This window comes from Gavialis gangeticus, unplaced genomic scaffold (assembly GCF_001723915.1).
Source record: "Gavialis gangeticus isolate Ggan-Ray unplaced genomic scaffold, GavGan_comp1, whole genome shotgun sequence".
NCBI lineage: Eukaryota > Metazoa > Chordata > Crocodylia > Gavialidae > Gavialis > Gavialis gangeticus.
This window is the reverse complement of record NW_017729031.1, coordinates 43677566-43688901: the sequence shown is the minus strand read 5'-3', so window position 1 is coordinate 43688901 and position 11336 is coordinate 43677566. Positions and strand designations below refer to the sequence as shown.

The 11336-nt window shown below is 48.9% G+C and overlaps 1 protein-coding gene across 1 annotated transcript in view; it reads left to right on the top strand.

Annotated features, from left to right (window-relative positions):
- LY75 (lymphocyte antigen 75) overlaps positions 1 to 11336 on the top strand; it is a 118980-nt gene that overhangs the window by 6009 nt on the left and 101635 nt on the right. The window contains exons 2-3 of the mRNA XM_019522837.1: positions 5008 to 5382; positions 9786 to 9959. Of these exons, the coding sequence (XP_019378382.1) occupies positions 5008 to 5382; positions 9786 to 9959 (549 nt within the window). The remainder of the gene's footprint in view (positions 1 to 5007; positions 5383 to 9785; positions 9960 to 11336) is intronic.

Here is an 11336-nt window from a genome sequence, read left to right as displayed (position 1 = left end):
CCAGATTTGTCTCTTTTTTTTTTTTTTTTCTTTGTTCCCCACCACTTCTCTCCTTCCATCCCTCTGGAATTTTTTCCACTTATGCTCTCCTTTTTTTTCAGTGGCAAAATTAAAAAAAAAATTAAAAACAGCAGTAAATAAAATACTGAAATCCAGACTCTTCTTGTTTTTCATTGGCAAGCAGAATTTCAAAAGAAAATTTGCAAAAAAATTTATTTTCACTGAAAGCACATTTTTCCCTTTAAAAAAAAAGAAAAGAACATTTTTCGAGCATTCTAAATCGGAGAGATTTGCAGAAAGAAGTGAAAAGGGAACAGAGGGAAAATTCATGAGGGGAGAAATGACTTGGTTGGGGGAATTAAAAGTGAAAGGGAAGAGTTTGGAGAATGAAAGGAAAGGGGATCTAGAAAGTTAAAACGGCTTTGCAGAAATACATAAACTTTTATGGGGAAGTGAAAGGATAAATGGTAACGTAAGGCATTGGGTGAGAGGATATGATAAAAGCAAGTGAGGTTTTTTTGCAAAAGGCTGGTGATTGGTACTCTTCACATTCAGTAAATTTTACTGAATGCACTGAAAAATTTGCTTGGCCAGTACTCTTCTACTGTAGCAGGGCTCCTGGTTTTCTCTGTTTTAAAAATTCAAAATTCTCTGATTTTTAAAAACCCCAAAATCCACATTTTCCAGCAATTAAAATAAAATGCCACATATGTATAGGTATCAGTCTAAAGTGGTAAATATATCAATAAAACTGATTGTTAAAGCAATTTGGAAGCCTACCGGTGCCTCAGTCATTATAACAAAATTAATTCTAAATACGTATATATTTTGGCATTTGATTTTTGGTGTTTTTTATCATGGAAAATCAGACTTCCCCCTGTCCCCTTTGCTCACCAGGAAGTGAGTCCAGCTGTGATGGTCTGTTCTCCTGCCCCCACCCCTTCCCAGATGCTTTGTGTTTCTGAGCAGCCTGATATGCCACTGCCCTGTCCTTGCCCATGCTGTTTCCCCTCACAAGCCATAATCCCCCAACCCCCAGGCTGTCACTGTCTACCTGCAGAGCCCTCCCTCCAGCCCTGCTGGTGCTCCTCACTTCTGAACCACAGTCCCCTGTCCCCCCCCACAAGCCCAGCTGCCCTCCACCCTGCCTGGCCCTGGATGGACTCACAGGAGGGTGGTCTGGGGGGACACAGTGGGTATAGCCTCCACCATGAGGTGTGTGCAGTGTACCTCATGTGGGAAGACAGGCAGCTGGGGCACCACATGCTGCCCTGCACCACTGGCTGAGCTGGGGTACAGCACAGCGTGGTATGGAGGACCTGTGCTGTGCAGCTGCAGCCTGAAGCAGAGCAAAACTGGCCCAGCCATGCTGCAGGCAGCAGGAAGAGGGGGAGGGGCTCCTGGCTCTGTCCTGCCTGAGCTGGAGGATGGTGGCTGCGGCTCATGTTGGCAGTAGCCAAGCAAGCCTGGTCCAGGTACAGGTGGGAGGAAGAAGAAGGAAATGCCTGCGGCACCCCCTGCCCCCCGCTCCTCCCACCAAGCATGGTCTCTCAGCTGCCCTGTCCCTGCAAGCGTGGGCACTAGTGCCAGTAGCCCAGCTCCACAGCTACCCCACCCAAAGGAACACTCATGGCCACCCTGCCTGGCCCAAGATGCATACCAGCTGGATGTCTCTTGGGTGTGCACTAAAATACTTTTATTGGATTATTTTACAGTTATAACATGAACTGTAACAGGGTCACACTTGGAGAGTGGTGGTGGATGGGTCAGTGTCAACCTAGAAAGATGTGTGCAGTGGAGTCCCTCAGGGCTCAGTTCTGGGGCCTGTGCTGTTCAACATCTTCATCAGTGATCTGGATGAAGGGGTGGGACCCTGTCCAAATTCGTGGATGACACTAAAATATGGGATGAAACTAACACCCTGGAGAGGAGGGACCATATCTAGGCTGACCTAGACAGGTTGGGGAAGTGGGCAGAGAGCAGCGGGATGCAGTTCAATAAGGACAAGTGCAAGGTGCTGCATCTAGGGAGAAAGAGCTGCCATCATGCTTATAGGCTGGGGGGTGACCTTATCAGCACCACTGAGGCAGAAGGAGATATTAGAGACAGTGTTGACTCCAGGATGAACATGAGTCGTCAGTGTGATGAAGTAGTTGGCAGAGCCAATCGCACCTTGTGCTTCCGTAGGTGCTTCACATACAGGTCTAGGGAGGTGATTCTCCCTCTCTACATGGCACAGGTCAGGCTGCAGCTGGAGTACTGTGTCCAGTTCTGGACGCCACAGTTCAAGCAGGATGCGGACAACCTGGAGAGGGTCCAAAGAAGAGCTACTCGTCTGATTGGAGGCCTGCAGGGAAGGCCCTACGAGGAAAGGCTAAGAGACCTTAAGCTTTTCAGCCTGACAAGAGAAGGCTGAGGGGGGACCTTGTGGTGGCTTACAAATTCATAAGGGGAGAGCAACGTGAAGTAGGCAGCAATCTGTTTACCAGGGCAGCCCCTGGAACAACAAGGAACAATGGCCATAAGCTACTGGAGAGTAGGTTTAGACTGGACATTAGAAAAAAGTTCTTCATGGTCAGGGTTGCCAGGATCTGGAATGGGCTTCCAACAGAGGTGGTGCTCTCCCCATCCTTGGGGGTCTTCAAGAGGAGACTGGACAGGCACCTGGCTGGGATCACATGATCCCAGGTTTGGTGACCCTTTTCTTGCCTGCCGGGGCAGGGAGTTGGCCTAGATGGCCCACTGAGGTCCCCTAGAATCTATGAAATCACAAAAGTACATTTCTATCAAATCCTATGCAAGATATAGGCTTAAGAATGACAAAACTGAACACAGTTTCACACTAGCTGCAAATAAAGACTAAACACCACAGGAATGAATCTGATTTGGCAAAATACCTCTGCATGTGGCACGATAAGCCCCAAATGCAACTGGGTTTTGAGGTAAAAATGTTTGCCTGTCACAGATTCATGTGCCTATTGTTTTTTAAACTTTTGCCTATTGACCAGCGTTATTGGTATAGATTATGGCAGGGGTCGTGCCATTAGTGGCATGCGGAGACATTTTTCCTGGCACGCAAAGAAATTGGGGGTTTTTTTTTTTTTTTTTTTTAAGTTGCTGCTCCAGGATCTCCTGTGTAGCCCCAAGTCTCAGTGCCATGGCAGGCACTGGGGCGAAGCCAGAAGAATGCAGGGAGGGAGGCTGTTTGTTCTCTACTGCCCCCACCCCTTGGTCCTGCTGTACCCTCCAGCCCAACTGGCACCTGGAGGGACCTGCCCAGGCAGGCAGATGTCCTGTTCCACCTGGGGCAGCACTGAGGTGCCAAGTGCTGGGGCTGGGCAGTCGGGACAGGGTCTGGGCAGCATGGGAGGAGGTGCCATGGGCAAGCCAGCCCGGTCAGGCCCTTAGGAAGGTGGGGGCTGGGCAGGAAGTGGGGGCTGCCCTGGGGCTCTGGAGGCTCGAGCTGTGGTGGGTGGGCAGGCAGAGGTGCCCAGCAGCACCCGTGGTGGGGTCTGGGCAGCCTGTGCAGCTCAGCAGGGATGGGCCATACCCACCTTGTGCACGTGGGGATGCTGCCTGGCTGGGGCAGGACGCTGGGCTTGGGAGGCTTCTCTCTCCAGGATTGGCCTCCCTGCATGCTGGGCATGGTGCAGGCAGGGCAGAGCCGACTTGGGTGCAGGGGCCTGGCCGAGGGAGCCCCCTGGAGCCTGGGAACAGCCACCACGGCTGCCTCAGCCTGCCTGGGTCCCAGCCTTGCCCACCTGCAGCTCCCCTCAAGGGGCCAGAGCTGGAGCAGGCACTGCACAGAGCCACTGTGCTGCAGGCTCCTGGCTGGCTTGCCCCTATGTACTGCCTGCAGCGGCTGTTCCCAGAGCCTGGGGAACAGCCTGTGGCTGCAGCTCCCACTCCCACTGTACCTGGCACACACAGAGACCAAGCAGGAGCCCCCTGAGCCCGGCATCATGCCCCAGCCAGGCAGTGTGCTCACTTTGTGGGCAGTGGCTGTGCCCCATCCCTGTGGAGCTGCACAGGCCAACTGGGCCCCACCTCTGGTGCTGCTGGGCCCCCCCGCTGTGGCCTGAGTAGTGGAGCCCTGGGCAGCCCCCACTCCCTGCTCCCCACCTGACACCAGCTCTCAATTTACTGTAAGAAAATAAATAAATAAAAAAGCAACATTAATTTTATTCATAGTATTAAATATGCAGGGCATCCTGCCATGTACCCCCTCCATCCCAGTTTTGTTTTTGTGGCATGCTGGCACTCTGGCACCTTACAAGGTAGACATTGTGGTTTTTTTCAGCACTCCAGCCAAAAAATGTTGCCTACCCCTGGATTATGGTATGGATTGTTAGGATGTATGGACATGCCTATTCTGCTATAAGGTTTTTTCAATGTAGCATAAATTCTGTCTAATCATTAGTGTCCTATTATACTGCAGGCAGCAACCAAATATTGAGTTGTGTTAGTGTAACTATATTGGTTTCAGTGCACAAATTAGATTGCACTAAAAATAGGGCCAAGTGACACCCAAAAGTGGGACCTAGACACACAAATCCTACTGAAAACTTTATTGTCCTGTCTCAAGCTGAGTAATAATTGAGTGAATATGCCAAGCCCTGCTACTATTATTTCATATGTTTTGTAGAAGGCTGGAGACGTATTTAAAACCATTTTTTTAAAAACAGATTGTCCATTCTCGTATTAAGTAATAGAATAGTAACACCCGGAGACCCCAGTTCAGGAGTGCAGCACATTGGGCTGTGCACATACAAGACTCATAGTATGAGACAGTTGTTGGCTAGCAGATAAGGGTTATTAGAACTGATACTTTTGGGTCATTTGCAGGGTGCTAGTGTATTTACAGACAGGCCCTTCTTTACAGACAAAAGTCCCTGATCCAGGAAGCAACCATTGCAAGTGTCCTGTAAACCTAATCCTTTATGGTAGACTTTCTCAGGACTGGTCTTCAGTTTTAAACACAAACTTCCTATGTATATGTTTCTACAGGTAGCAGTGCATTTACTATTCGCCATGAGAGAACCAACAAGTGCCTACAAGTTAAAAACTCACGGATAGTGACAGGAGACTGCAAAGAGACACATGAGACCTTATGGAAATGGGTCTCCCGAAATCGCCTTTTCAATTTGGGATCCAAACAGTGCCTTGGACTAAATCTAGCCAATCTTCAATTTCCTTTGAAAATGGTTGATTGTAACTCCCAGCTTATGCTATGGTGGCGATGTGCTGATGCTTCTGTAGTTGGTGCATCCCGGTACAAGCTGACTTTGAAGAATGAAATTCTTGTAACTGCAAGTATAAATTCATCAGACTGCTGGAGAAGAAACAACTCTTCTGATGATATCTGCCAACAGCCTTATCGGGGTAAGTCTGTGGTTTTAGTTTGGAAGAAGTGTAAGTGCTTTGTTTTTTTGTTTGTTTGTTGTTGTTTTTTTGCCATAGCTTTGGTATCTATTAAGTCTGACTGAAGGAATAAAATGCTCTGTGACAAAAAAATAATAATTTCGTTGAGTCAATGCACAGTTTTAAAAAGGATGGCATTTATCTATTTACCACAGAAGAGCACTGTCAAGAGAGGCTAGTTTGAAACACCATTCTTTGATATATGAAATGTTAGACACCTTCCACAAGGATTATACTTTATAGGCCTGGTTCTGCCCCTGGTTAAAGCCATGAGCATTTTGCCATTAACTTCTGTGAGAGCAGGATTTCAGGCTATTTTCTTGGTACTGATTAGTAGTATGATCAGTATGATCTGACTGGTATAATTCAGGTACAGAAGAGTAGCATGTTATAGACTAATTCAGTCAGTCATGAGCTTTCATAAGCTACAGCTTACTTTTCTGATGCCACGATTGATTACTTGCAGTGTTTATAATATTTATCTACAGATTATTGTGAACCACAATAACTGCTGCTACTTGGACAGATTCTGAAAATGTAGAGAGAAATAGGCACTTTTCCTAGCAAAAATGTCTATCCACTTTTCCCAGCATTCCCCACTTTACCCAACAACAGCATTGTTTTAAATATTAAAAATTAGTAATGTTTTTGCAATAATCCACTCATTTTTTGGTAGAAAAATAAATATAGGTTTATACTGTGACTTTATCTCAAGCCTTGTATGAAGGGTGGCAAGCAGCTACAACACTTCAGGAGTACTACAGGGGAAGATGGGGAGAGACAGTTTTCTTTCAGTGCTGGCTCATCACCAGGGATATGAGTTTTCTGTTTCCCACGGAAAAACAGAAAAGATGTAGATTTCCCCTTTTAACAGAGAGAAAAAGCAGGTTTTTAATTTTAACAAAAGGTACCTTCAGATTTTCTACTTTTGCAGAGAACTGTCTGCAAGCTTCTTGCAAAAAGGGCAGCAAACCCTAAGCCCTGTCCCAAGGGGGAAGGGGTGGGGCCTGAGGCTGTCAGTCAGGGCTTGGCTCAGGCTCACTTTTGCTCCTGGAGCCTTTGAGGTAAGTGGGGCTTGCAGGGGGCTGGGGTGAGCTGGTGGCGCCCTGTGGTGGGGCTGGGGGTAAGGGACTGCAGGTTGGGTATGGAGGGCAATGGCGGGGGGGTGCTCTGTGGGGTGGGAGCTGGTGACTGCCAGGGCTGGCAGGGTTGTGGGAAAAGCTGGCAGGGTGGGAGGTGTAGGCGGGTGCTGAGGGAGTGGGGAGGTTTCTGTAGGAAGCCCCATGTGGAGGGCTGGCTTGTCCCCATGGTGCATGGACTGGGAGCTACACGCCATCAGGCTGGGCGGGAAGCCATACATGGAGGCACAGAGTTGTGCACCATTGGGCTGGGTGGGCTTCTGCTTGCCTCCATGTATGGCTTCCTGCTGGAGCGCTGCAAGCCCCATGTGGAGGCACGGAGCCTGCCCAGCCTGGTGGTGCGTGGGTTCTGCCTGCAGTGTTGTGAACTGCACATGCTGGCATGGAGCCAGCTCGGTGTGGTGCAGAGGTGCATGCCAGCTCCATACCAGCATGTATAAGGCCTGGGACTCAGCCAAGCCACACGCTGCCAGGGCCTCTGCCTGATGCGAGCATGAACACCCCAAGGGTCTGCTGCTGCTGAGCCACTGGAAGTGGGGTACCAGCACAGCAAATCACACACACACACACACACACACACACACACACCCTTCATATCCCCACCCACAAACCCCACATACTTCTGTACCCACACCCACCCTCCAACCCCATACACACCCATACCATCATATACTCCTTCACAACCCCCTCAAACTCCACACCTGCCCATAAAACCCCTCCACACACACACCCCTGTCCACCCTTAACACAGCCGCAGCCCAGGCCTCCTGCCAGGAAGAGACTGGCACAGCCCCCAGCCACGAGCATGCAGTGAGCAGCCCGCCCTCACCCCGTTCACAGATCCGGGGGCACATGCTCCCCATGTCTCCCCAGGGTGTGCACAGTGGTGGGAGCCCCCCTCCCCCCCCCCCCCGTGCCTCCTGGACGAGCTGCTCATAGTTCCTATCCCACACCGTGCTCCACCCCACCCCAGCTATGCAGCCCCTGTCCCAGTTCCATTCCCTCCCCCACACCCCTTCTCCCCAGCAGACTTATCAGCCAGATGCTGCTCTCCAAGCTGTCGGGGTGTATATCAGCTATTGGATTGGTATCAGCCAATATGGCTGGTCAATAATTGATTTTTATCAGAGAATTTGCTATTTTTATCAGAGAAAATCAAGATCCCTGCTCATCATACCCTCTGTCTGTTTCCTATTTACTGGCTCCACAGAGGAGTGAGAGTATTCAGTATTTTCTTATTCCTCTGTACTTGGGCTCAAGATCTACGTAGTTTGCACAGGACTGAAATAAGGGGTCTTGCTTTCCTCTTTCATTAACTACATAGTTCTAAGCACAGTCTCTCTTTCAGTAACTGTCATTTTCTGTAGTCGTCATCCAGTCAGTCTATAGGATTGCAAACTCCTATTGCAATTGACGGGTTGGGCTTGAGTAATATCTGAAGAGTTTGGCATAATAGCTATTTCTTTAGTGCGGATATGAGTAGTCTTTCTGCTGTGGGAAGCTAAGATGTGGGGAAATATAAAAATCAGTGCCTCCTTCCAAACAGCTCAACAACTGCCTGGCTTGAAGGAAATCTGTTAGATTCGCTGTAACAGTAGCATGATGATGATGGATGAGCAGGGCAGGAGCCCCCCGGTGCTGCCTAAGAGGGAGTATAGCGAGCAGAGGTTTGCTGCTGCAGGGGATGGGAAATGCCAGCTCAGGATGGGGTAAGATCCAAGACAACCTGCACACGGAGCTGTCTGAAGTCAGTGCACTAAGAAGGCAGATGGAAGTGGCCAGTAAGAAATTCCATTCCACAGCTCAGGCATCTCCATCTACCTTGAATCTTCTTCTGAGTCTTCTCCTAGACCTCTTCTTTCAAAAATGGGGCAGGGATCACTTTCTTATGATTTAAAACACCAAGAGGAAGAGGTAGTGGGAGGTTCCCCCCCCTTTACACCATTGCCTGATGATTACAACATTCACCCAGTACTTTAAACACTGGACTTCCTCCACCTTGGCAGATTCAAATCTGCACCTTCCCCACTGTCCCACCCCCAGTAGAGTGCCCAAAGTCCCAGGCTCTAGGTTGCTCTACCATGGCATCCCCTCCTTTTGAAGATCTAACACTGTGCAGAAAAAGATCAAGAATCATTGGGTCAGAGAGAGAGAGCAAAAGTAAGCGTGACTTTGTAACTTCATGTTTATGGCATGCTTCTGGGCGTGGGGAAACTAGGTTCCTCTGCTACTGCTGCTTTTAGTTTATAGTATTGGGTAACAATTGTGTATGTTGCAGGCAGCTGAATCTTACTTTGAACAGCTGAAAACTATCTAGATTGTCATTGATGTAATGGTTTTCTTGTCCTCTGTTATAGCACCTCCAGCTCTGTGCTTCTCTTGTCCACTTGCATGACCAGAATAAAAAACAGCGTAATTTTCAACTGTCATCTTTCCTGTACTTTACAAATATATCTCCTCTGTGGCAGCAAGGGAACTTGTAACTTCCTTAACTCTTATGTTACTGTCTCAGTGTGACCTGGAGCAAATGGAGTTCTAATATTCCAGATTACAATAACAGTTATATATTTAATTATTGTCCCAAACCCATAACCATTTCAGTTAGGGAAGCCTGATACCAGGTCTGGGTCAATATCCATATAAATCATTTTAGCTCCTAAACAGTTTCTAAGTTTTGGATGTAATAACCTATTAGTCCAGTCCAGCTTATGGGAATACTATATCTCAGCCTGCTGGACTGTTTGGTGTAGACATCGACAGTTCCAACCTTTCCAAGTTAATAAGCTTGGATTGATCTGATTTGCAGAAAGAATTTTCCTCTTCTAGGCAGACTTGCCTGAAAAGTCTTATGAAAGATTTGTCTACCTGGTTTTCTTTCCCCTAAACAGTTTTGCCTGAGAGGATAAATAAGCTTGGTCAGTCCTATATGGGGAAAAGAGTTTTCCTCTTTTAGATATTATTGGTTCACGCATTATGACTTATGCTATAATATTTGATGCAACCTATCTAGGTTTCCCCGAGACAGATGGGGACAGGCTATCATTTGGAGTACACCTCTGTGTTGGTATATTCCAGTGCAAGAAAAACAAGCTACAGAATTTTTTCCTCTAATCTGTTGTTTTGATAGATTGAGTTAACTTTAGAATACTGCTGTATAAATAACAACTTTTATTTGATCTTTCTTTTCAACAAACTAAATACTCTGTTTGGTTGTTTCTCTTACAGAGATCTTTACCAAGGATGGCAACTCCTATGGAAAGCCCTGCGAATTCCCCTTTCAAGTTAATAAGACCTGGTATCATGATTGTATTCGGGACGAAACACATACAGGTGGTGAATGGTGCGCCACATCTGATAGTTATACTCGGGATGGCTCCTGGGGAATCTGCCTAAAACCAGGTATGTAGAGTTTCTAAATGGATATCCTAAGGGACTTCTGCTATTTCATGTGTGTGCGTCTCCATTTTTGGTGCCATGTCTGTTAAACTAGGGGTGGGCAAAATACGGCCTGCAGGCCAGATCTGGCCCGCCAACTGATTGGATCCAGCCCATGGGGGCCACCCACAAATTGGGTGGATCCAACCAGCGGCTGCCCCCACAGCGCTTCTCAGGGGGCCAAGCCCTGCCTGGGGCAGCCTGTGCCACGCTGCAACCCGCACCCACCTACCCAGCCCCAACCAGTTACAGCTAGCTTACTGGCAGGTCTGTTCCTGGTGTGGCTGCAGCCATCCAAGTGCTGCCTAGTGGGGCTGTGCAAAGCTTTTGGTCACTGATTCAATTTGGAGGAAATTTGGCCCTATTCAGCAGTCAAATCTCTGAATCTAGATCTAATCAGGAGACCCATTAATCTTTCCGAATTGAATTGAAAGTCTCCAAATCAATTCGGGGAGATTCAGTGATTCGGCCATAGACGCAGCTTTATATGTTTTTTTCTACTTACCTCAAGGTACCAGACGTGGCTTGTGAGCACTGAGATGCTGGGGCAGATGGAGCGTCCCACGGGTGCACCGTGGCGTCCTCCTCACACTCAGCAGTGGACCGGAAGTACTTCTGGTCCACTTCAGGGTCTGCCATAGAGCATGTGGTAGACCCTCTGCCCCACCCCAGCTCGGTGACTGGTGCCTCGTGGTTCTGGGGGGGCACCCGGGGTCCCCCCGCAGCCAATCGCTGAACTCTGGAGGCGGGGGGATCCACCTAGCGTGCGGGAAACAACCCCCCCGCACTTCTGTGGGATGCTCCATCTGCCCCAGCATCTCAGCATTCATGAGCTGTGCCTGGAACCTCAAGGTATGTAGAAAAAACATAAATCTGTGTCTATGGCCAAATCACTGATTCTCCAAATCAGAATCGAACTTTCAGATTCAGCCGAATCGAATTGGGACAGTGATCCGAATCAGCAAATCGAATCACTGTCCCCCAGATCGGGCTGAATCCGAATTGAATACTGCCCACTTTGTAAACCCTGACTGTTGGCTCCCCTCACCTCCAGCAGTGCCGCCTCCTCCTGCTCTCTGCCCCACTGCTCCAGGCTAGGAGGAAGCTTCAGCTGGGCAGCTCCTGCACCACTGCACAGGGCTCTGGCTCCAGCTCCCAGTTGCCTTCCACCCACTCAGCTGCCTGCACCAGGAGCAACCCTGCCAGAAGCCATGCATGCCGGCCGGGGCTGGGCCAGCAGGTGGTGGCTAGAGCATATCATGGGATGCCCTGGGCAGGTTTCAGCCCCGTGCGGAATGCAACAGGGGCAGCCACATACCTTGCCACCCAGGTGAACTCTGG